We start from the raw sequence: 26,486 nt of genomic DNA, 5'->3' as shown, positions 1-26,486 counted from the left end.
AATCACACCACCACTGAAAAAAACAGAAGTCCAAAACTTCCAAAAGTTTCTGCAAAGTTTTGCTCTGTGATTCAGCACACCACAGTCAGGTCATAGCTTACGTAGGCAAGAACTGCAGGCTTGGGAAATAAGAGAAAGATCTGCTTGGTAGTGAAAATATAATTTTATTTAACAATAGCTGCCAGCAGTATACTGGTATATCTGTAAAAGATGTTCCAGAGAGTGAAAGACAAAAGCAAACTACAACAAATTGTATCAACTCTTCAAGTATTTCTGCAAACAATGCTCCAACGCTGATGTCCTGTCTCAGGAGTCTCAATATCCTGTTCTGCTCCCCTGTTCTCCCAGCCCCCACCCCCTCCAGAAACAAAATGTAATAGCTGGTGGCACAGCTTCTGAGGCAGATGAAATAGTTTTCACTTGGGATAAAGCCTTCTTCTGAAAATATTAATTGATGTGTTCAGATAGTGCTCTGAGTGGCAAAGAGTAAAGAGAAGTTGACTGTACTTAGCCACTTTTTGTTCTACACTGAGATAGGCATCAGTGGGTTTGGCTCAAGCATCTTCAATTTATTCATGTCTGTGCTCCTTTGATACGAAATGCTAATTTGCTACTTTAGCATAAGAACTTGATTACATCTCTCTTCTTATCATGGAGCTGCAGCAACTCTCAATCAGTTTGGACATGCCCCTTGCGGAAAAAACACCAATTTGATGGGAAAATGCAAAGGTAGGAGCGGGGCTGTGACTGTCCGTGAGGGACACTTACAGACAGCAGCCAACAGCAGAAGCACGGAAGAACTCTGGAGTGCATGAAATGGCTTCAGGAGTTCACAGGCAGCTCCTACACATAAGCAACCTCGTCAAGAAGGGAAGCTTTGTTAAGAAGAAAAAAACCCCATGCATATACTATAATCTGTTCTCCCACACAAAACCAGGGTGACGATGATGGATTTTCCCTTTATGTTCAGGAAATACACAAGTCACCTGTTTTAATGGGAATTTAAGCATATTTCAGCTTGAGAATAAAGTAAGTTATTCAGCATGCTAATACATGCAGCCAACTTGCAAACTGGAATGCCTACTTGAAAGGGTAACTGCTGTTTTTAAATTGCAGAAGGGGCTAGAAGCATCATTTTAAATTTAAACAGGGGGTAGATTAATTGCTGTTTGATGAAATTAAAAATGCATTTAAAGATCAGATTGTAAACAAGTTGACAGAAGTCAAGAATTTACATAGTTATGAAAGGGCTTTCTTAATTAACGTAGCGCTGGTGATTGGGGCCAGATGAAAGTGCTCTGCCCACACCAGACGCTGAGCCTGTGCCACACCACCCCAGCTACACTCTGCTCCTTCAGGGATCACCTACAGAGGTGGGAGCTGCTCTCTCGGGAGCCCCGGCCCCTGCTGAAGCCAGCAAGAGGCTGGCCGCCCCTGCCACAACACACACAACTGCAGCAGGAAGCTACAAGGTGCCGACTCCTTTCACGCAGGACAGTTAAGAGCTCTCATGTGGTAACCGCCTCAATCACGAACCTGGTCCTCATTTGAATTCCACCTACAAGGGAAAGGCCCCGACGCTCAATACTCCATTGTACTGAGATAAGAAATACATTAGTTACAGCGAGAGCTTTAACTTTGTTTACAAGCTTTCAGACACAATCATTAAAATACTTAATGCCGAATATAACGTATTACAATTGTTTGAAGATTGCCTAAAAAGTAGAGAGAATATATTATCTATAAGAGACAACAAGCCTGGTACTTAACAAGGGAAGTGTCTGCATTGACACACAGGCAGTGTGAGCACCACAACACGCATGGAAGTGTTTCACGCTCACACACACAACGCCTGGTGTCTGCAATGCGCACACAAGGGCTACCTTGCTTTTAAAAGGAGTAAGGCCCAATCCCCACGGCCTTGGACAACTTCCAAGGGCCATCCTGATCTAGGATTTAGAGTTTAAAACTTCACAATGATATGCCACAATCACATTGCTTCCTATGTTCTTGGTTTTAAAGGTTAACTAGATGATGGCAAAGAGCACCAAACCAATGAGGGCTGAGTTGGGTTGGGGTTTTTTTACCCTAATGTGTCATTAAAAAGGTTACTTAGCAAATAAGGAAGTAATTCCCTTTTCTAGATGTCATGTTGTAGCAAAGACTGAACCCCTACAGAGGATTATTATGGCCGAGAACGTTTATTCAGGATGAGAACGTGACGTTAAAACACATTAAAAGGCTACAGTGGTCACTCTGCAGAATTGTCTTCCTGTGCCTAAACGTGCCTGTAATAAATCCTAATAGGGTCTAAGTGTATCTATGGTCATCTTCAAAAGACACGTAACAGAACTGCTAACTGCCTTTATACTGGAATTCTAGCTCTAGGAAGGCGAGACAAGGCACCACAAGCCATGTATACAAATATGGATCTTGTACTCTACTCTTCTATGACAAACTAACTTCATGGGTATATAAAGTAGCAAAAGCAGGATGCTTAGAAAAGTCAGGCTGGTTTTCATAAAGCCAGTGCTTACCAAAAAAATTAGTGTATAAAAGTGTTTATGTGAGTATTTCCATGTTACTGAAGAATGTTAAATATTCCAATGACAACCTACCAGGAATAGCACTTTCCAGCTTCTAAAATCAGTTAAATACAAAAGTATCTTTACAAAAAAATAGGCATATAAGTCTAGTGTTCTTTGGAGTTGTTTATGATGGTCTTTTAAAAATAACCTAGCAGTTTATTCCATGCATCAAAATCATTAATTCTAAACAAGAAAACTACTCCCTGGTTTAGAAAGATTTGAAAATTTTGTTTAAAAAAATTGCAGTGCTATTCCTCAGTGTTGCTGTAAAAAGCTTCTGTATAGTAGTGCAATGATTATGACCATGCAGAATTGCAGTCCAGGTGCACAGACCAGCAATCAGGATAGATTCCATGGAGAGGACGGGATTCCACGCACCACTGCTTTACAAGAGTAATTAATACATTTCCTTTCAGGAAAAAAATGCATACTAGAATTTAAGGCAAATGTTATCTTTAAAGGTCACTTTAGCTTTCTTCAGGAAAGAAACAGCTTAACAAAGCTCTCCGAAGACCCCACTTCAGTGGCTGTCAGTGTTCAGTCTCCATCACTAATCATTGCACTGCTATTTACCACAGACAGCAGCTATTTCCAACTAACACTAACGTTTACAGGTACTTGGGTTACACAGCACAGATTTTGTAAGTAAGTATCACCAGAAAGACCTATACAAAATGAAGGCCCTTAACTACCAAAAAGAAAGCCACTTGCAGTTTTAAGGGGAACAGATTCTTCCAGACAAGGGTAAGCTGCCAATTTTAAAACAAATAAAGTTTTTGGTTTGGTTTTTTAATGTCATCAAGCTCTTGAAGACACAATTAAATAACCCTGAACCATGAGCTTCCTGCGACAGCACTCAGCCTAGGTTCAAACTTCCCTCATGCTTGAGGTCATTCAAATCTGAGTTGCTCACTCGAGCCTATTTTCACCCATTGCTGAGATTTCAAATCCAAGAGGTTTTTTTCCTTTGTTAAAAAGCATTGCCAAATATTCTGCAAATGGCTCTTTTGGGCAGTAAGTTCCCTTCTCTATGTGAATAGATAGACAAGCAGGTACAGTTCAACATGTTAGATATGACAATTGTGTGTAGATCTTCTGGAAAAGCAATAAACTCCAAAATACATAAATATTCCTTGTACCATATAGCCAGACAGATTCCTAAACCAATTTGTAGACAGGGACCAATTGTTTGCAACGGAAAGCAGTAGGGGCAAGAGAACCCTTCATAGTGAAGAACCTAGAGTCACCCTGGTGCAATATTAACATGACTGCATTAATGATATTCATATGTGCTGTGAAAGGAGGTAAGGAAAAACAAGCCTATAATTAAGTCTGCAAACTTTAGGTAATTACTGTACCTGGTCTATCCACCATAACTTTGAATAACTGCAAGTTCATGCAAAAAAAATTGCTATCTTATATGAAAAGAGCAGTCTGTTAGAAGCCTTGTTATGGAATATGCAAGAAGTCATCTCTTTTGCAAGTGCTGTTTACTTGGTGAGTCTCTTGGCTACATCACTGTAAGCTATTTCAATTTCTTTGTCTCCAGGACAGGTATTGGTGAATTCATCCCTGCTGTAAGCATTCGTCAGGTATCTCCAAATCCCTGTCATTTCCTTGGGAATCTCAAAGTTGCGGTATTTTTTGGCCACCACCTAGAACAAAAGAATTAGATTATGAATTTACATCCTTCATCTTCAACCACTTGTCCATCCCTTGTCACTCTCTCATTAAGTTGTCCTCCAACATGGTATATAGTCACTTCTAATCAGGAGAACACGTCCCTTTGGGAGAGGCCTGGACCTGGCAGCACCCTGCCTCCCTTGGTTCCCACCACAGCACCCTGCCTCCCTTGGTTCCTATCCCTGTCCTCCCCAAAGGAAACACTGCTGCATCCAGGCAGAAACTTAATCTGTGGCTCCATCTGCAGTACAGAGCTGACAAGGATCACTGGAGACAGTGAAAAGAACTCCAACCAGGATTGCACAGGCACATCTTCCCTCCTGCAGTTACCCTCAGCTTCCTCTTTCTAGACTTCCAACTTCTTTCTTTTTTTAAATACAATCCTTGTATTTCACACTGTGCCATTTACTTTGCTGTCAATAGAGCAGTTTTCTCTACAGATGGGAGAAGATGTCCACTTCAACCATTAACATGACGTTCACCTTCCTCTTCTGCCTCATTCTTCTACACGTTGCAACCTCCTACGACCACACTGGTCAGTGCAGTAAAACAGGTTTTGGCTTGTGCCATATCATCAACTAATGACTGGTTCACACCTTCACTGGATTCACCTGCCCTACCCCTGAAGCCCTTGTGAATTACCCAAATCTTGTGCAATTTCATCCACTGTTAATGCTGTAGTTAAACTTCCACAGGAGCTTACAAACAGTTGAAATTAGACTCCAGAATGTCACAAACCATCAGCATTTTGTCCTTCATTGTCACATAACAACATATAAAACATTTACCTTGACAATGTGTAGTTTGGGTAGCAGGTTGCAGTCTGCTAGTGTCATCTCATTGCCATCCAAGAACTTGCGGGTAGAAACTGTTATATCCTCCATGCTGTTTTCATCTATCTCATCAGGAAGAGGAGAGTTCAGATACTCGTCCAGTTTCTGGAGGGTTTTCAAGAGGCCACGTTCTAAGGCTACAGAGCAAGGAACAGTTTTAAAAACAAAAAAGCCAAACCACAGCACACTTCAAAATTTCAAAGCAAATTGTAATTTAGAATCCTGATATTAGCAGCAGATCTGAAAACTAAACCCCACATATCACTGCATGACCCAGCGCAGACATTGAGAGGTTTTCAACCAGTGTGCAGTTTTTGTGGCAGCACTGCTGTTGGAGCTGCCTTTGTGCTCACTAGTGACACCCAAACTGAACTAGATCCCTTGAAAAATCACTCTGATACAGGTTATTTAGAAGCTGGTTTATATATGAGCTTGCACCAATTTAAAATACGACTGTCCAGAAGTGTTTATTTTTGGTTTAAGAAGTGGCTTATGTCAGTTTCTTAAGACTATTCCTAACTGGCTTAAGCTAATTAGAATTAAGTTCTGCTAGGGTTTATATTCATTTGCACATAATCTGTTTAATGCCCCATGCTCCACCCCCAGCCAGGAGCAGACGCAGGCTGCCAAGGAGCTTTGTGGAATCCAGCACCAGAGGGCAGCACACCCCATGGAATCAAAACCACTTCTCAGCTGGTCACAAACATTTCTCCATCTGAAGTACAGTAGAAGAGCATTCCGATTCCCTGACTCTCTTCCCTCCACGTACATTAAGAACAAAAGATTTGTACTAAACTATTTAAAGATCTAATTGTGCATTCTCCAGCTGTTATTGATCTCTCTCTTTCCATCTATGTTCTCTCCACACAGAAAGGTCTTAATCCTTTGAACAAAGCAACATGAACTAGGCTTAACTCAGAACTCTGAATGGGAACCCTCAAATACCCAAGGGTGCAGAAAGGCCTCATAGCAAAGGCTTGGCAACTCCACCACTGCAGCAGCATGATGCAAACTCGGCACGGAATTTGGTTCTGGGTGTTAAAATCACTTCTACTTAGTTCAAGAGTTTTGAGTGGCTGTTGCGTAGGAAAGTTTCAGTGTCAGGACATTGACAAACCATTCACACCCTGCTGAAATTGTGGTTGAACACAGTCTAAATAAGTTCTCTTTGGAAGCGTTGAAATCTTTGTCTCTGAGCATTAAACCACAGGTTTGATTCAAGTGTCCCTCAAAATGAAGGAAGATTTGTCATTGAGACACTTCACAGTAAAGCTGCTCTGGAAAACACAAGATGTGCAGTTATCTGCCCAAACCTACCTTCATTAGCTTCTGGTCTGGAATTTTTGATAAAGGCAGAAAATTTGGCAAATATATCCATTCCAGCAGTGTTGGATTCTGGATGCTTTGGTGAAAGTTTTAGGTACCTAAAAAGTAGAAAGGAGAAGATCTACAGCACCTCATTCTTAGCAGAATGATGCTCATCATACATTAACTAGCGAAAGAAAACAGTTTTTAACGTAAAGATGAGGGAACTGAAGGGAGGAAAGGTTTGACAAGCAAGAACTCTGAGCTATTTTCAGTGTCTGTCTTCAGTTTACTGATGATGAAGAACACCCTAACTAGTGCAGAAAACCCCTTTGAGAACACTCCCTCTAATCTAAGGGGACAAATTATCATTTTAACACTTACTTGGGTGGAGCCAAAACATCTTCCAGGAACTCCTCAATCTTATTCACATCCGTTTTCACTTCACCATTAAAAGTGATGAAGGGCGGATGAGTGCCTGGAGCCAGGTTTTGAAGGTCTGCTGGTTTCCTAGGGGGAAATACAACGCACAAGTAAGCACGGGACATCCGTGACCAGCTTCCACTGCTACAGTCACAAAAGCACTGCCTGAGGTTTGCACATCCTTGTAGTTTTAAACATATAGCACTGGTTTTCTTTTTTAAAAGCAAGCTTACAGCTTGATCAGCATGTTGAATACACACTTGATACCAATTCATTTCAAATGCTTAAGACCAACTGCTTCCTCCTACCTCTGGCTATGTTTTTTCTCAAGTTGATATAATGTTGTCTAGCAGGGGAATATATATACACCCAGCACACCAACACGCTCTCTCTTTCCCAAGATCTGCAGTACAGTTTATATATAGCATAATCTGTGACCAGAGATAATCCTCCCCCTTTACACAAAGCTTTGCTGGAAAGAAGCAAGTCTGACAGAGAGCAGTATGTGTAAACCATTTACTATGTGCACACAAAATCTGGTTCTAGACAAGCTGACAGATGCTTAAACATCATGTTTAAAAACGATGCTTAAAGCTTCCTGATCCAGCAGGAAGTTTGCCAAGAGAAAGTTGCCCCTTTGTTACTGTTTGAACAAATCCAAACCAGACCATAATCCTTGAACTGGGTTTGTGCTTTGTACGACATGGCCACACTACTGAGCGCCCAGGAACTGGGTTTAGTGGATACTGGAACTCCAGTTCCTGGAACCCTCCTGGCTGTACTGGGCAGAGAAACCAGACCAGTAATAGCTACAAACACAGTCACTCTGGGAGCATGAGGAAGCAGCACTCGCAAGGAGAGCACTCAAGACTCTAACCAAGCACAGTTTATAGGTTTATCCTCTAGAAATGCTGCTCTCAATTCCTTACAAACCCAGGATCCCCAGCCAGAATCCACCTCCTGCCCACTGCTGAGCCTTTAAGCAGGCAAACAGCAACAGCACGAGTGCCAAAGGATAGAGAGGAGACAGGAGCACTGGGCAGTGTGTGTGAAACAATAAGAAAACTGATTTTCATACTTAACATTAAACATTTTGCTTTAGCCAGGTGACATAAGTCTCATTAATAAAAGAATTTAACCATTTTCAAGCTTCCAAGAAGTTATTTCTCACTCATAGTTGCCATCGCCCTCTTACTTTCAGGATTTAAAAGTCTGTCATCGGTTAATGCTCTAAGTAGCTTAACACTTCATTTAAATACAGCTCTGTAACCCACAACAATTACAGGAAGTCATCGTGGCTCCCTTCCAATTTCTCTGTTGGCTAGATAAAATTCCTCAAAAGGAATGTTATGTTAAAAACAAACAGAGGCAGGACCACCGGATCTGCAGTAACACTATCAAAGGAAAAGTTTTATTTCAGAAACAAACTAGTCTAATGAACTAACCAAAAAAGTTTTCCAAAGAACCAGAGTGCATTTCAAGGATCCCAGAGCATCTTATTAACCCCTCTTGCCAGGCCAGTCCAACCACCTGAAAGCAGAGGAACACCCCACAGCTGAAGCTCAAATGTAATACAGGGTTTGACTTCCAGTTTGCTGCTCTTCCCAGGAGATCATCAGCAAACCCTGGTTTACCACATGCAAGCCACAGCCCTCAGAACACCACGAGTACACAGGAGTATCCTTAAAAGTCTAAGGGCACAAGTCCCCTTAAGAGTCAAACAAGAAGGCAATTTAAAATCTTATTGTGAAGTTTAATTCAGAGATAAACCTGGACACCTTTTTTGAAAGACAAAACAAAAACCCCACCAACCAAACCCCAGAGACTCCCATAACCAACACTGCAAACAGCTCCACACAGCTGGGACCTGCCCCAGAGGTTACGGGGGGCATGTGAAGGTAGGGCCATGTAATTAAACCTGGCTATTACCAGCTAATGAAGCGCGCAGGCTCTTTAGCACCAGGGGTAAGTATGAACATTTCATGGCTTTGCCAGAAACCAGAACAACAATCAGCATGCATATCATTTCTTGATGATCAGACAAAAGCCAGCCCCAAATGCAAGGTGCTCTACAGTGATTTACACATTACACAAGTACTGCCACAAGTGTAACGTGGAAACAAATGCCAGCAATGAACCCCCTCTGTCTCCAGTTCCCAGGCAGCATTTTACACTGCTGAAGCTGCATTCACCTCTGGGCAGCCTGTAATATTGACTAATCTCTTCATCTTTGTCTGTCAATGTAACTGTAAAACCACACCATCAAGATGTTTAAAATGGGATTTCAAAACTTAACTGAACACAAGCTGGCCCTGAATGTTGTTACAAGCCCAACAAATGGTTTATGTACTGCAACTCTGCTCGAGTCACTGAACAAGTCCAGTCTCTGAGCACTGAGGCGCTGCTTCTGGAAAGGGAAAGAATAAAGCCTCTGTGTGACTGACCCAGAGGAAGAAACACACCATTCCTCTGGAAGGGTGGCACATCCCACTGCTTTTGCCTATGCACATATTTTTGGGTCTTAGGAGCAGAACTGAGAACTGCAAAAGGTTCTTCTGTTAGCACAGCATGATGTCCGAGGCAGTTATGGAAGGAAAAATACACACCAGAGTCAGTGGGAGCAGACTCCGTTTTTCCTGTGTCCCAAGTTACTTGTGAACTTTTGTACCGAACCAGGACCTTTTAAGCCTCACAAAAGACAGAGCTTGCCTCACTGTTGGGCACAAGTTGGGCTGGAAGGCAAAAGCATGGTTTGCAAGTGAAATTAATTCAGCTGCTTAAAGCCATTACTATCCTCTCCTCAACAAGTCTGTGTCTGTATCAGGAACAAAAAGAAGAAAGGGCAATTGGCTTGAATAATGCACTTGTAAGAGTAGTTTCTTGTGACAGCACTAGAAGTATTAAGGCAGCATTTAGCACCTATTTTGCACTTATTTTGTGTTTTCCCCTCCCCAATATAAAAAAAAAAGGGGGGGGGGAGGGGGAAGCTTTCCTTCTGCAAGAAAAGACAATTATAAGCATCTGCAATCAATTTATATTCTAAAAGTTAGTCTTACATCCCATTCCCCCATCCAACTTAACTCCAAGTTGCCAAAGGGACACAAATAAAGGCAACTCAATCAGGCATCTTTGGCATTTTAATCAAACTGTTTCAGCAGTAAAAATGCTTCCAAGTATAAAATGTCTCTTTCAACCTTATCACACACCCCCTGCCCCATTAACTGCAGCAAGTTAAATAACACCATCGTTATAAGTAAAGGAAGCCCAAGCTACAAGCAGAACCCAAGCACAAGTTCTACTCCGGAGGCTTCCCCAAACCACAGGCAGTGCTAAATGGAAGATAAAATTGGTTCATGTGTGCTGGCAGCAACGATTATATTTGCAGTAAAATCCCACACTGGCCAGAGATCTCTGTGCTGCACAGAGTTAACAAAAGCTGCTTCCTCCCCTTCTGAGTGGTCTGCCTCAGCCTTGCTACACATGGAAACACTTAACGCTGGTGGCCAGCACCGAAGCCGCAACTTCACTGATTTAAAAACATCGAAACAAGTCACCTCCTTCAAAAAAGTGACAAGAAGAGGTTAAGCCAGGCAGGGTGATTTCCTCCTGACACCTTTTACACTCAATCCGCTGGAGAACAGGGAGTATTGCCATTGGCTTTCTTTCTGAAAACAAGGTTTGTGAGCACTGGCAGTCCCTCCTCTCTCCACAGAGTTCCGTGACTAACATGACATTAGTGCTCTGAAAACATGACTTCACGCACCAAAAGCAAACACAAGGCCCCTGCTGAATTTAGCATTTTACCACTTCTAATAAAAGCGCGCCCAACCTCAGGAAATTGAGACTCCTGGATTCACATTTCCCCCTTCTCAGCCATCAAGGTATTCATTTTCATAGATGGAGAAGTTGCAATTTAGGTGCCACATGGCATCATGACGTATCTGGCTACACTATGCAAAGGCAGAATATTTCACCTTTTGTTCCTACCCATTTCACTTTATTTCACTCATATTTACCTCCTGGACAGATATTTTCACGCTGTTGTTGTTCTTACTGCATAATAAGCAGTATTATTTTAAAACCTTTAAAAGGGGAAGCAGGCTGCACATTATTGATGGCGGTTATCATAGACTCATTGGAGATTTGATCAAAGATTGTTTGATCTCAAATACCCATCCAGCAGTCTTCACTTGCAGGATCTCAATGGGAAGTCAGTAGGATCCAGTTCTAAGAGACTTTATGTCTTGCTGTTAGTTTCACACAAGAGCATCATAGCACACAAGATAATTTATCAGACCCATTCTCTCGGTTACAGATACAATTGACCATCTGTGCATGCACCATTTACATTGAGGTTGCCTCCCGGTATTTGAGAAGACAGATTTTCTTTTTAATTTCCAAAAATAAGACATGCAAGAGTTAGAAGCCACAAACAAACATTTATTACACCAAGTACACCGTGCTTTTGCCTGTCAAATAAACCAACTGTTTCTTACCTCTTCAGGTCAACTGTCGTGACGCTGAACACCACTCCCTTCAGCCAAAGGATCATGAACAGCCTCTGGGAAAAAGGACAGTTTCCTATGCTCTCCCCATCGCTGCCAGCCTGCAGAAGAGAACAGATCATTCATTAGAAGGTAGGACTGTGCCCTCTACACGTGCTTACAATTACTGAAACCTCTTTAATGAAGACAGGCTAAAGTAACAAGTCAGGGGGTTTACTGCCCGCACAGTCTTCACATCTCTAACTCTTCCAAAGACCTAACAAGCTCAGTCAAACCCAGCACCACTTTGCAGGAGCACTCCTTTGCTGATGCACTTGGACCAGATACCCTCAAGGTTTCTCCATATAATGCACAAAAATGAGCATCCTCAGAACATTTCTGCATCCTTTTGGTGGTGTCTGGAGGGGGTTGATTTGGGTTTTTTTCCTTAAATACTTATATGCTCCAATGACTTTTTGGCTAATCACACCATCCTAAGCAGCCACACCTTCCGATGGCAGTTTTCCAATGTCTGTATAGTTCTGTTTACTACTATTTTTTCCTTCTTCTACAAGCCATAGCTAATTAATTGAAGTCATCTTCCAGTTCATTGCTTATATCCCCACTGTGTGATGCTACAGCGAGCCAACTGCAACCAGAAACTATGGATCTTTATTGTACTGCAGGTGTTGTAAGGAAAGACATAACTGTAAGTACATAGAGACTTCACTGACAATAAAGTAATATTCCAAAGCCACTTTTTATAGGCAATAGATCAATAAGTCTTTGTCCTACCACAACAAAGGTCCATTACAGAGCAACAGTAAGCCACTCCAGGGCAGCCAGTGATGGCATGCATCTCATGATTGCTCTGACAATGAAGTATGTATTGCTGAGTTGGAAAATTTTAGTTTTTAGTGGGCTAGAATTAGGCATGGAAACCTTGAATCTTGTTATAAAATTCAATCCTCTGAAAAGAACACTGACTCAGTAGTTAAAACAGCCATATATGTCACATTATCTTCACCCTTACTTTACATTAGACCAGTTTCAAAGGATTTTGCTTAGTAGTATTACTTCCAAGAATAATTTTAGTGAGTACGATTATCAAAACCTGGATAATTCTTTCATTATTACTATTAACAGTTCTCTAGGCCATTTTAAAATTTATTGTAGGATATGCTGGCTGTACCCCTCAGAGAAATGAGAGAAACCAGCTATGTTCAGTAAGCACAGGGCATTCAGAAGCAGAGCTACACAAGCATTAGGGCTGTACACAAGGACTGAGCATGTAACTGCTGTAAGGATTCTACCTACTACATGGAGAAATGTGTTTCTACCTCACAAAATGCTTACTCAAAGACTTCCCTCTGCAGTCCATTTCCAATAGCTGTATGCTTTTATTGCTGTTAATGTTTAACTGCAGTGCCATCCCTCCAGATAGCTGTGTGTATCTCTGAATTTACCCCTATAGTGATATTCCTGTGTTTACACTAGAACAGATGCTTCCTGCAGGTAAATTATGCCAATGTAGATTTATACTTATCTACCTTTGTAAAACAATATTGAAAAAGACAACACTTCATCCCCTCTAAGGCGAATGTACTTTTGTCCTGCCTAGGCTAATTCACACCTCGAAGCAGAAACAATTCTTTGATTCAGAACTCATCTCAGTCTTCACGTTTTATGGCAACTTCAACAGCTACTGAAACAGCTTCAGTGTCACAACAGATGAAAAAGCCAAATGGTTTCTCCATGCATAAAGCAGACAGAAGCAAATAGGAAGACTTCTTATCACAAAACTTCAGGGCTTCTCCTGAACTCTGGAGTTAGTTAGAACAGCAACCAAGTCTGTGGCTGCCCAGGCTCTGCGACCTTGTCAGTGTGATAGGGACAAGCAGCAACATCAGCAAAACAAGGGTCAAGGGCACAGGAAAAACAAATCATGACAATGACAGAAATGTTAAACATTTTTTTATATCAAACAGACTTTGGAACTGATCTGCTGCAACAACAATACTGTTTGAAAGAAAGTTAGAACAAAAAATTGCTTAAAATTTAAAGCACAGCACTGAACTGTCGCTTCCATTAAGGTCCATTTTCCTAAGCCAAAACCAAAGTTACCAGTGAGGATCAAAAAAAGCCAAATGCACTCACACTGTAATGCCAACTTGTACCAAAACTTTGCTTCTCTCCCAATGCAAGTGTAATGTTCAAGATGAACAAAGAAAGAACAGCATCTGCTTTTGTTTAAGCAAGCCAGGCTTTGGGGATTATCTGAATCAGAGAAAAGTGTTACAGCCCACTAACATACAGTACTTTGAACAAAACCTAATGCATTTCCAAAGCTGCAGCTGAACGGCTAAGCTGAGCACAAACTTTCATGTCTACATTCAAACATTTGTCCCACTTCTGCTCCAAAAGTCCCAAGTTATTCTGAGCACATACTGGAGAAGGAATGCAGTCAGAATGCCAAGAAACTTTTGGCTTCAGTGCTCTGGAGCCCAGGAATTCTGCTATGTAACTGTTTGCCCGAGAGGCCCATTTTCTATCTCCTTGCATTTGATGCAGCCGGAGCTACAGCTGTTACAACCAGTCATCAAGGGCAAACCCATGCTGCTGATGTTCACGTTGCTCTCCTTCAATCATATAAGGATCATGTTCAGAAGGAGATGACTTCGATAGATGTGTCTCTGAGTCACTTCTGACTTTGGTTTTCTGCACTGGAATAGAGCGGTAAACCTCAAAATACTGCAATACCCTGAAATGCTACATGACCAGTCATGCTGGGGTTAATCATGTAATGACTGTTGCTTAAGTCCACTCTTAGAAGCCAGAAACCTATCACTGCCTTGTCTTTGAATTCAGGCCATAATATTCCAGGGTGTCTTCTGTGTCTAATTCTCATCACCATCACAGTAAACTTAGATTATTTGTTAATTCAATAAGATTATATTAATTCTATACCAAGAAGCTTTGAGTTTTTATCTCAAATTCCTCCTTAAATTGTTTCCCCTGAAGCAGTGATTTCATTCAAATGTGATTGTTTTTCCCATAAAACCCAGAGAATTTAAGTGATCATACATGTGAGAGAGAACAAGTGATCATATATGTGAGAGAGGACAAGGGATCATACATGTGTTTAAGCAGCTGAACAAGCTAAGGGGGAAAAAATGGTGAAATTATTCTTTATAGCTGCATAAAAATTAACTCCTAACACAAGAACCTGCTTGTATTTACCAAGTTAGTAATGAAGTTTACTGAAAGACTAACAAGAAAAATTGAGAAGCAAAGAAACACTTAAAAGGACACAAAGCCCTTATCATAGAGTATAGATGTGAAAGACTCAAAACAGACTTCTGGAAATCTTTGGTCCCAGAGTCCTGCAAGATTGTTTCTAAGAACAACCAGTCAAAAGGAGCACACTGCAAGTTCCCCAAACTGGATCAAATGACTGCAGAAATAATAGTAGAGTCAGTGTATTTGATGAGAAGTGTAATACAGCTCAGTCTCTGCCTGTGTAAATGAAACTAAAGAAAAGGGCAGAACACTAGAAGCGCATTTCCTAATTTATCCAAAACTATCAAGGGAATCTCTCCCAGATTTGACATACCAGAGGCAGAAAAAAATAAAGTTTGGTTGAAGAGGGAAAAACTCATTTCAAAAGCATCTTACAGAATGCCTTTCACCAAACACAACTACTAGAGCTGTTTGATTACAGAACCAAAGTCCCCACTTCCCTGAATCAGAAATCTCCAAAGTCTACAAGATCAGTGTTCCAACAAATAATCAGAGTGGGGGAAGAAAAAAGAGGCTGCTATGTGCAGATTTTGACCTCTGCAATCTTAAAACATCTTCGTTCTAACTAAAAAAGAAACACCTACATGAGAGAAGCAGCACGATGCACACCCACTACCTCAAACCAGCAGGTAACAAGCACTGCATGTTTCATGAACAGTAAACTCATTCCAAAATGAGTAAATTAATAATAATCCTACTTGGATTAGTGTTTTGAGAGGAAATGGTTCGAGGTAAACTAACACAGTGAAAACCATGCATCAATTCCAAACTCCTGAGATGAAACAATACAGAACACAGAAAGGGCTGGTTTCATGTCCCACACACAAATACTGAAAACGGCCTGGTAACAAGAGTCTAAATCCTTGCAGCATCTGCTCAGACCTTTATCTTGCCAAGCTGAATAAACAGAATTCCAGGCTCTCTATTGAGCAGTGTGTTCCAATAAGCTGTAAAGAACTATGTCCATGAAAGGACCCTAACAGTAGGTGAGGTAACACCAAAGGGCTCCTCCATACGGTGCCACTGTCCCGACCGTTCGGTGTTTCTGTCCAGGCTGACGGATGAGCTGCAGGGATGTTCTGCGTGAGCATTCATTCTGCAAGCCAAAACATCTGAAAGGGTTCCAACGTCTGAAATATTCATGAGCCATCATTCAAAAGAAGAGAACGGGTGACAAGGGAGCAAGCTGCAGGGATTTGGACTGAAAAAGCGTTGTCTGCAATACACAGTGTTTGATTCATTCTCACCTTTCAGATGTGTTAGTTTGAGAAGGGAGTTGGTTTGTGGTTTTATGGGAGGAACAAGTCAGGGAGCAAACTGGAATCAAGCCCTGAACTCTGCTGCTACCTAAATCTGGTTCAGGCAGATTCAATCTGAGGGATGACAAGACAAAAGGGACACTTCCACTGGTTAGCTCCCCTTTCCTGTCCCCTCTCCATCAGTCAAACACATCAACAAACAGCAGTGCCAGCACAAACCCCACAGCAACCCTGGACAACTCCTCCAGCACGTCTGTTCCCTTCTCCCAATACACCAATGAGCATGTTCAAGCCATAAACACCGCAGAAACATCCGCCTGCTTTAATAACCAGCCAGTGAGAGCTGTTATCACCGCATCCACGTGAAGGATGGATGAAAAAGGCCTGGGAACCACCTATGACACATATCTATCCTCCTCATTTACTGCTAACATAAGTTAAAAAGTCACTAAAGATTCAGTCCAAGAATAAAATAAGCTTGTGCCAACCATTAAGAAGATTTATTCACACTATTAAATGTCTCTGACAAGTAAAGTAACTTCTGCGATTCTTCCACAATGTTAAGATTCTAAACAAAACATCTAACATTATTCTCATCACTCAAAGGAAGCAGTTTAGCACCTCACACAGCTCTTACTTCAAACTCCCCGTTGTTCCTTGTGTTATGGTCAGGAGATGAGCCTACAGCCCCGCAGAGGCCCTCCCACCACATCAGGCCTTCCCTATGTGATCCTGTTCTCCAACGCCAGTATTAACTAACCTCCACCACAGGTTTCCCCAGTGCCTTTCAGATGCTTTTGAACACAGAAGGTACCTTGTTTTTGTAAAGGAAGTGACAAGATAAGCAAACCCCTTATTATGTGCCACCTAAAAAGAGCGTACACTGATCTCCAGATTGGAGACAGCTGACCTCAGAAAGCTTCAAATTAAGCTTGCAGCACCTATAGCACAGTCTTATCTTCATACAAACTACACTGACTAGTTAACCCCTTTATTTGACCTTTATAAGGGAACTTTAAAAAGTTTGGTAACACTGTACCAAGTTAGGCTTCAACTCTCCTATCACAACCACCAGACACCCCAGTTGTAGTTCTGTAAAACAAGTTAAGTAATCACCACGACGTTAAATAGCCAGCCCTGTAAGAGAAACATAGGAAGAAACAGAGAACAAAAAGCATAAAGCCAGTGCTTATATCTGGAATACACTGCAAATATAAAATGCCCAAGATGACGAGCCTTTGTTTTCTATATGCTGACTGACACCAAACCCCAAGGAACTGCATCCTCAGCTACCACTGCCTCCTGACAAGCCGTCCCATCGTTGTGCAGTCTGTAATCAACCCAACTTCCACATCAGCTGAAATTCCTGGAAACTCAAAAATCTTAAAAACTAACTGAGCTCCCTGCATTGACGGGAGATGCGGCTGTTACACCAGGGAAAGGAACGTTTATCAGCCCCTTCAAGCAGCCTCTTCAGTCATTACTTTCCTGATAAGCCACCACTGTCAGACATTTGACTAACAGCAGCTGACCATTTGGGGATGATGCTATTTTTAAGCCTTGTGATACTGTTCCTAATGAAACCATTAACAGATTTGTCTTGCACTTCCCTGCAACTCTTGCCCATTGCTACCCAATTCTCACTATAAATCTTCGGGAAAAAGCCATGGGATCTTCATGATGTATTAAAGTAACTTCACTATTCAAGTAGAAATTAATTAAGCACTTCGAGTTCTTTGGAGAAAAGAAATTATCCCGTGTTCATCCTTTGGGAGAATCAGATGAAGAGTCAGAATCAAAATGTGCATTAAATCCTAACCACCATTTTCTTCAGTGAAGAAATTAACTTACTGACATGAATACAAAAACTTGGGATTATTGTGGACCACCTCCAAGCCTGACATAGGAAAACCAGATTACTCACGAAGGGCAGAAGCCTGGCATCTCCTCCCTGCTACACCAGCGGCAATGCCTTCAACAAAGTGATCCAGTTGGAACAAACCTCAAACAGCACCAAACTGACTAAAATTTGCTGGATAACAGCTTGACACATTCTTGCAATATTCTAGCAGGAAACTGTAAGCAGGTAATTAACTATGTAGTACTAAGGGTTTCTTTTATAAAGCTTGAAACTTGCACATGGACCTGGAACAGGCACTGTGTATGGCAATGGTTCTCTCCCCCTACAGCTACTACATTTGTTAACAAAGTACTGTGGGTGCTTTGGCTACAGCCCAAGAGACTTAATTCCAACTCCTCCCCTCCCTCCCCCCCACCCAATAATGACACATCTATAAAAATTACAGCAAAGAACTGCAAACCTTGTCACTAGGGCTCAGAAGTCCAAGTAACGTTTTTAGCTTGGCATGTAAGAGTTCACCAAATAACCCTCTGAACACACATCACTTCTGCAGGACAAAGAACCCTGCTTACGGCATTTTATAACCTAATTTCCAGAGGTAAGATCATAGAACCCCAGACTGGTTTGGGCTGAAGGGACCTGAAAGCTCATCCAGCTCCAACCCCCTGCCACGGGCAGGGACACTTTCCACTAGAGCAGGTTGCTCCAAGCCCCTGTGTCCAACCTGGCCTTGAACACTGCCAGGGATGGGGCAGCCACAGCTTCTCTGGGCACCCTGTGCCAGCGCCTCAGCACCCTCACAGGGAAGAACTTCTGCCTGAGATCTCATCTCAATCTCCCCTCTGGCAGGTTAAAGCCACTCCCCTTGTCTTGTCCCTACCTGCCCTTGTAAGAAGTCCCTCTCCAGCTTTCTTGTTGATGAGCAATGCTGGGCAGATTAGCAGAGGGGAACGATGGTGAGCCGCTCCAACCTCATACTGGACACTTTTCCTTGTCCAGCCACCAGGTCTTCAGGTGAACAGGCTGAGGCTGAGCCCCAGCAGCAGCAGGATGCACAAGTTAGTGCCATGTCAAAGCATAAGCCTGACAGCAATCACCTGGGAGCTTCCCAACTCTGATAAAATCAGGAATACAGCTAAAACCCCAACTGCCTCCACACCAGAATGTAAACAGCAACGTCACAGAAGAACATGCCAATGGACAAAGATATGGCTCCAATCCTCAAAACTCACTGAGACAGCTGCAGTTTTGAACCTTCGCGCCCTGCTAATGGCATGTTCAAGAGCTCTAGCAAGGGAAAACATTACTTTAGACTGAAACTGGCATTGGAGCTTTCATTTCAGAGCATACAGAACAAAGGTTTTGAGGAAGGCTTGCATTCCGCTGCTTCTGGTTCCAATGAAAGCAACATGCAACTCCATTGCTAAAAGGCCCCCTATGACTGAATCTGACATCCCTTGGGAGATGGTATCCAAGCTCTCCAGATGCAGAGTAGAACTTCCTCCTTTGGGACATTTTGCTTTATCTCATTCAGCTCCAGTACAGCGTGTCTCACTGGGGCAGCTAATGCATCCCTCTGAAAGGCTACAGAAATATACTTCTGCTTGCTTTGATTTTATTTTTAGACAAAACCACGTAAAAAACTATTTCCTTTATTTAAAAAAGCAGCTCTCCCAAGTACAGACCATCAAACTTCAGCCAAAATAGTAATGGGTGACCAGAGCCAAAAACTCTGAGGCTGGTCCAGTAGCACTGACTGACCTCATTAGCTCTTCTCATGAAAATACACAGCTATGACTTCACTCCTGGATTACACTCCTATATTTAGTTTATACCTAATATGGATATTCAGTGTATAGAACGAAGTCATTTCCTTTCCTCATGCAAAGTTCCTTGCCCTTTGTCTAGCCAACAATACAAGGAATAGGTCCGAACTCTCAGAGAACCTGCACACAAAGACATCTGTAGTTAATAGGGGTTTAGCTTATGTTTTTCACCTCAGCATAAACAAACACAGCATTCAGAGCCCTAAAAATCACATTGTGCCACAAATGCACGTTTGACCCAAAATACAAAAAACAAACTCAAAACGAGGTTAAAAAAAACTAACTTATCTTTTTTAGGAAAGAATATTCTAAAGAAAGAATTTAAAGCTCCTGAAGTCAAAACTCCATTTAAATTCATATCGAGGCAACATAATGATTTTGGGTTTGGACATTTTAGCTGTTAAAATGTTCACAATCTCTTAACATAACAAATGAGCACAGAGTGAGTACCTGAAGTAAAGAATATGCAACGAAAACCCCAACAAATTTCATCAGGACAATAAGTTGGTTGTTTGGGTTATTTACAGAGAGCCGTGAAGATAAAAATCAGATTAGATGGGTAACAAGTACAGATGTAAGTTATTTTGCCATGGACAGTCAGCTTGCAGCCCAAGCACCCTCCTCAAGTTTGTTGTCTCAGACAAGTTCCACGTCCCCACTGGCAGACAAAGCCACCTCGCTTTCTCCCACACTGTCCAGTTAAGGTTTTACACAACTGCACTGCTCAGGGGACTATCAGCTGCAGGGCAAAAGAACGTCTACCAAAAAACCCAGGAAGACAATGAATCAACTGATGCCAAGTACAGTTATCCAGGCTCAAAAGCAGTTCCTGGGGATTTCTATGTCCAGCCCAGCCAGCACTTGGAACTGATGTAGGACTGTTAAAAAAGCATGTGGGCCTTGTGTTAGTCAATCACAACAAATGTCTCATTTAAAAGAGAATCTGAACATACTTACACTGGGGAGAAAACGACAGCCCAGGGCTCTGTCCTTTTTAACCAATCTACACCTTTAAAAGTCAAACTTGCAACCTCAGAGTACAAAAGTCATTTTCCAAAGTACACCGCTTACTATTTAGCTAGAAGTCCAAAGAATTCCCAAACACAGAGTTTTGTAAGAGAACACAGCCACCAACAGTCCACAAGTTCAGCTCCAGAACCCACTTCTCTGCTCACCCTGTTCACATTACAAGATACAGTCATACTTTTCAAACGAAGAACTCTCTTGCCTCACTGTTTCCTTCCACAAGGTTAGGTCAGGATAACCAGTGAAAGACTAGACAGTGACTCTGAGTCACTGCAGGCTCTCAGGGTAATGATTACCAACTTCTTAGGAAGCTAATACTATCACAGTGCTGCCCACTGGAAGATTATCAGACCCTCCCACCCACTTCTGAACAGTGAAATGGAACTTACGTGAATATTCCCCATGTCTACACATTAGTTCTCAACCATCAGCTATCTTTCTGTACAGACAAGACATCTCTTTTAAGAGGAGCCTCATTCTCTAGAAATATCTTCACAAGAACTTTGGTGTTAAGTGTGCTCTTCTGTGAATTCCTTACTACATGTGCACAATCGCAATCTGACACACAAAAGCATCACGAACAAGACTCAGAGTGCTCGCATCCTCCATCTACATTTACTCCTGACTATGGATAGGTTCCAGGCCATAGTTTGTCCCACCATATATGCTCCAATACATCACCTTCTCTTTCCCCTTCAGGCCTTCAGTGCACAGCCAGAGACATTTCCTGACTGTGAACACTGTGCCAGACATAATTCAGCTGCAAAGTAAAATCCAAGTTCTCTTGACAGTCTGAGCTACGCGTTAATCATTGGAAAGGGGAGGATAGATGCCAGAGAATAAGACCATTACCGTTCAAGTGCATTCAGAAGCAATTTCTGACTGAAGAAAAACCTAATCCATCTGTATAATCCCTTTGAAAATGATTGCCAGGAGTTTTCCAAGGAGCTGACTTTCCAATGAGTTGCAAAAAATTTAACATTTACACTTGATACCATCCCTGTACTTTTAAACCATGTTGTACCAAGTGCACCCATTTCTGTATTAGCAATCAGATTCAAATCAAGAAGCCAAGGATGTTTCTGGCTATGAGAACTTTCCCAAGCAGAATTTAAAGGAATACAGTTTGCTGGCCAAAGGAGGAAAAGGCCTAGTTTAAACAGCTAAGCACAGGATATAACAAGATGGTTACGCCTCAGTTTATAAAGGGATCCTTTACAATGCTCCAGTGTTTGCTCACAAGAACTACGCCACCCATGGAAGTTTGCTGTCTCTACCAAACACCCATCAAAGGCAGACTGAGCAAGTTCTCAGGTGCTGGGGTTATTACATCAAACCTGCAAAGGATGACCTGGTACCTAAGGAGGAGACTGATGTAATAGGATTATCGAGTGACAAGCCTGCCCCTGCCAAGACTGCTCTGAGAGGAATGCTGCGTGTCTCTACTCCTGTCATTACCTTGTATTGATGTCCCTTTTTATTTTACAGCTATATTGCAGTTGGGTTAAAAAAAAAAAAGATGACGAATGAGAACATAGGATGGTTTGTAATAAACCAACCTACAGCAGCTACACTGCTCCAGAATGATATAAGGACACGCACAGGCAATCGTAAAACAACAGCAGACCCAAATGTGTGTGATTCAGACAACTCACACTCCTCTCACCCAGCCTGGAGCTGATCCCCAGCCTGCTGCGGGAGATGAGGAGCACACATCCTGCATCTCCTGCCACAGGCTCCACACCTGACCTGAACAAAACGGACCTGGAGCCCAGACCACAACTCATCTGCCAATAGTCTATTTAATTCAGAAGGACGAAAGCATAGCCAAGCTTCGGTACTATCATTGGGAGCGTTTAGACCAAAGGATTTGTTAAATGGGAACTCACAGGGGTTTTCTACTGACAACACCATTCACAGGGAAACACAGTGGGCACTATCTGATTTGCAAAACAGGTGCCCAATTTCACAACGACATCTTACTGGGAGCTGCCAGAAATCCAAGGTCTAATTGATTTGCAAGTATACACATGTAATACAGTTGGAGAGAGCAGCTTCCTTGATGGTTACCAACATCTCCCATAACCCATCTCATGCCAGCAGATCTCCAACTATGGATGTCTTGTTTGTTGTTTTTCTTCTTTAACTTGTTGATACCTCTGTGTTCACCTTGCTATCACAAGGAGAACACAACCACTGACTGTCCTTTAAAACCAAGGGCTGAGCTTCAAGCAGCTTCCATCCCCATCTTCTTTGTACAATGTCCTAAAGAAGCTGCACGAGTAGTTTCCTAAGCTCTGTCCTGTGGTTTCCACAGATGAGTGGTTCTATTTGGCCAACTCTGTCCACCACACTTTTTATCTACAATAAAATCCACACACGCTCAACTAAATTGCAACTCTTACAAGCGGCCTGTGTGAGCTGTATTCAGATCACAACGCTCGGGTTTCCGCGTGCACGCTCACAACAGCAGAGTCTTCGCTCTAAAATGCCACTAGGGCACATAAAAATATCCCTGTGAGACAATGGAAGCGGCCTCCCTCATTAATAAAACATGTGAGCACCAGAGGAACCCAAACGAAACGGGATCCGTCACCAGTTCCTCCTCATCAGCTCTCCAGGGAAAGGCTTGAGAAATATTTACAGTTAGTTCAAGAGACCACAGGCAGCCCACCAGCACTGCAATGAGAAAGCTGCTGAAGCTGCTCATTGTAGGAGACCAAGAAACAGATCATTCACCTCCATTTCAGCATTGCAATGCATTTTCTTACCCAAGTACCCGAATGCTGCACATATGTTATCACAGACTATGAAAATCATAGTTACAGCCAGAAACACTGCTTCTTGACTAAATCAAAGCAATTTGCTGGTGACAAACAGCCCTATGTAGTTATTCATAGCTGAAACCCAACCATGTGTGCACTCCTCCCGATGTTGTGCCCATCCTATTTTGTTACTGATCACAATTTAACAAGATTCAAACCCAACATTTTGGGCACAAAGCCAAACAGTTTCTCCTGCTTCACAGGTTTGTTTCTCAAGCTTTAATCCATACCTTTGTTTTATCTCGGTCTGGCTGCTACAATCCTTTGTACACAGGTCATACAGTCACCACCCTTCAGCTGCAGGCACTTGGCAGAGGTTTCTTTTTTGGTCAAGAAGCCTTTCCACTATCTATATGTGAAGAGCTTTGCTGACTAACAGTGCACAGGTAGAACTCAGACCCCACGTGCTCTTTGGGAAGTGATCAGCTACATGGTGAAACACTCTAACATTGACTCAGAAACTTTGGATTTTTTCTAGGTGAAAACTGTGCAACAGAAAAGCAGACACTGAGCTTCCATTTACATGGGGGAGGAAATCACTAAGTCAAAATCTGCTGCTCTTCTAAACAGACACTGTTAGTTCTATTGAACAACCATTAATGTTCTGCTGGCATTTTCTGAAGTGACCATCTCAAGGAGACAGGCAGCAAACAAGAACTTAACAAAAACACTGTTCTGATAATGCTTAACAGCTTCAATAAAGCGTGGGACAGGCAGCAACACCCAGATGAAACTATTCTGGTCTGTCTGCTGGGTGGGAGTGTTCCTCCTCTGCAGGATTTTACAGGGAAATGACCTTTACCTGAAGATCATGAAGGCAGACAAGAATAACTGCTTCTTTAACCTGAACTCTATCCTAACGACAGAGAGCATACAGCTTGCAGCAGTCACTCCGAGCACCGGGAAAATGCTTCCTTGAGGGAGACACTACTCACCGATAATTCGAAATACAGCCTCCTTAAATCTATACCAGTAAAGAAGTTTCAACTGAGAGGGACAGCAAAATTCCCTGCTCTTCCATATACTCTTACATCTTAATTGGTCCAATACCAATTTAGTCAGAACCAACACATCTTTCTCGCAACTAATTTTACACCTTTTTCCATGCTACTCCTCATGCATAAAATATCCTCATTAAACAGGCCCACAAAGCTTCTTCCCTATGTCCCCAAATCCTCCCACCATCAGTCACTGCTCTAATTTGTTTAAAAAGAAGAAAAATTGGCCAACAAACTTCAGGACAGATGAAGAGAAGTTGGCATATTAAAGCAGTACTGCTATAAATAATTCAAAGTGATCTGTAACTTAATTGCTGTACCAGGGAGTTCTAACCTCGACACCAAGAACCTAAATATTCTCAGTAAAATCAGGTCTGGAATCCTCCACTGTAACGCTTTTCCCATTACTGCCTCTCAATGCTACTTAGAGGTCTGAAATGGGGAAAAACTCACTATTTTTAGAGTCTCATTTAAGATACAAAATCTATATTTAATGACTTATTTTCAAGGCTCCACCTAGTCTGCTGGAAGTGTTCATGTTTGTCACCATGGTTTTTACACTAAGCAATGCCCAAGATCCCAGATGAAAACTTCCCATTACTTCCTCACTGCAACAGAAAGAAACTTCATCTGAGGAAGTAAAATACTTCTAGAGGCTTTCTTCAAAGTAAGCTGAAGCACGGAAAGCGAAGGCTGACACCACTTACTCTCCACACTTTTGCTATGATGTAAAAGTAAGATTCTCCGTCACTCGAGCCCTGGAGGATGCAAAATATTGCATCATACCGCAATACGTGAATGCAAATCATGTGGAGATGGCAAACGGTATCTGTGGTATCTGTGCCAGACCAGGGCAGCACATCCTCATCCTTCCCGTCTGGGAGAAGCCCCGGCGATGCGTTTACACGCTGGGTTTCGACATGAGAGCGGAGTTCGGCGGCGCCGAGCGAACAGTAACTCGCGGTTTCGCTCCTGCCGGCGCGTTCCGGGCACAAGGCGCGGGGCTGGGCCGGGTGATCGGGGGCCGCTCAGAGCCCGCCCCCCGCCGCGGTCCTGCCGGGCGCTGCCCCGCTTGGCTCTGGGGAAGAATCTTCCAGCAAGCGCCGGCAGCAACTTCCCCGAGGAGCCCTGCCCGAGGTTCGCGCTGCCGCCCGCCCGCACACACGGAGCCGGCCCAGGCGCCGCGCCGGTCTCTCCCGGCCCCTCCCCGCCCAAAGGCCCTTTTGTGCTCGGCGGCCCCGCAGCGCGGCGGGGCGTCACCCGCGGCCGGGCCCGGCGCCTCCCTGAGCAGAGCCCCGCGGGCTGCAAACGGGGTCCCCGCGCGGCGGTACCGGAGCCCCCGCGGAGCCGCCGAGCGAGCGCGGAGCCCGCGGGCGGGAAAACGGCGGCGCGCAACGGCCGGAGCGCGCGCGGCGAGAGGAGCCGCGGCGGGAGCGGACGGGACCCCCCGCCGCCTCACCTTAACGAAGAGCTCGATGACGGGCTCCCTGTCGCCCTCCTTGAGCCCGTTGACCGGCACGGACAGCGCCATGCTCCAGCCCCGCCGCCGCCACCACCACCACCACCGGGACCGCGACACCGGCACCGTGCGACCGCCTGCGCGCGACTGCGCCCGCCCCGCCCCGGCGCCCGACCGGGGAGGCGGGGCCTGATGGGGCGGGGCCGGCGCTGAGGGGCCGCGGGGCCCGTGTGGGGCCGCGGGCAGCGGAGCCCGAGGGGAGGCGGGTCCCGGCGGGCAGGGCACGGGGTGAGGCCGCGCCCGCTCCTGGTGCGGTGCCCGATGAGCGAACGTCTGGGAGCGGCCGGCGTGGGTCCGGGCCTGGCGGAGGCCGCGGGCCCGCAGGTCCGCGGGTGTGTGTGAAAGCTCCGAACCCCCCGGCCCGGCCCCGCCGCGCCAGAGCGGCACCGACCCCTCCTTTCCGAGCGGCGTTTCTAGCCCGTTCTCCCGCGCTGTTCAGGACAGGGGCCGGGGAGCTGCGCGCGGAAACGCGCCGGAGAGTTGGGCGAAACGTCAGAACGAAATTAACCCTTTTGCCCGTTTCCAGCGTTTCACCAAACGGCAGCGGGCGGTCACA

At 43.7% G+C, this 26,486-nt stretch overlaps 1 protein-coding gene across 1 annotated transcript; it reads right to left on the bottom strand.

The window, feature by feature from the left end:
• Window positions 1-144: 144 nt before the first annotated feature.
• Window positions 145-26,124, bottom strand: CLIC4 (chloride intracellular channel 4). Its single transcript, XM_030504194.2, has 6 exons — window positions 25,871-26,124; window positions 11,329-11,438; window positions 6,794-6,919; window positions 6,422-6,528; window positions 5,060-5,241; window positions 145-4,243 (listed from the first exon to the last, which is right to left on the bottom strand). Exons 1-6 carry the CDS (start codon window positions 25,940-25,942, stop codon window positions 4,079-4,081), a joined length of 762 nt encoding a protein of 253 aa, XP_030360054.1. The 5' UTR covers window positions 25,943-26,124; the 3' UTR covers window positions 145-4,078.
• Between the last annotated feature and the right edge of the window lie 362 nt (window positions 26,125-26,486).

The sequence above is a fragment of the Strigops habroptila genome, chromosome 12, assembly GCF_004027225.2.
Source record: "Strigops habroptila isolate Jane chromosome 12, bStrHab1.2.pri, whole genome shotgun sequence".
NCBI lineage: Eukaryota > Metazoa > Chordata > Aves > Psittaciformes > Psittacidae > Strigops > Strigops habroptila.
Note: the sequence above shows the minus strand (reverse complement) of the source record. Positions and strands in the feature narration are given on the sequence as shown.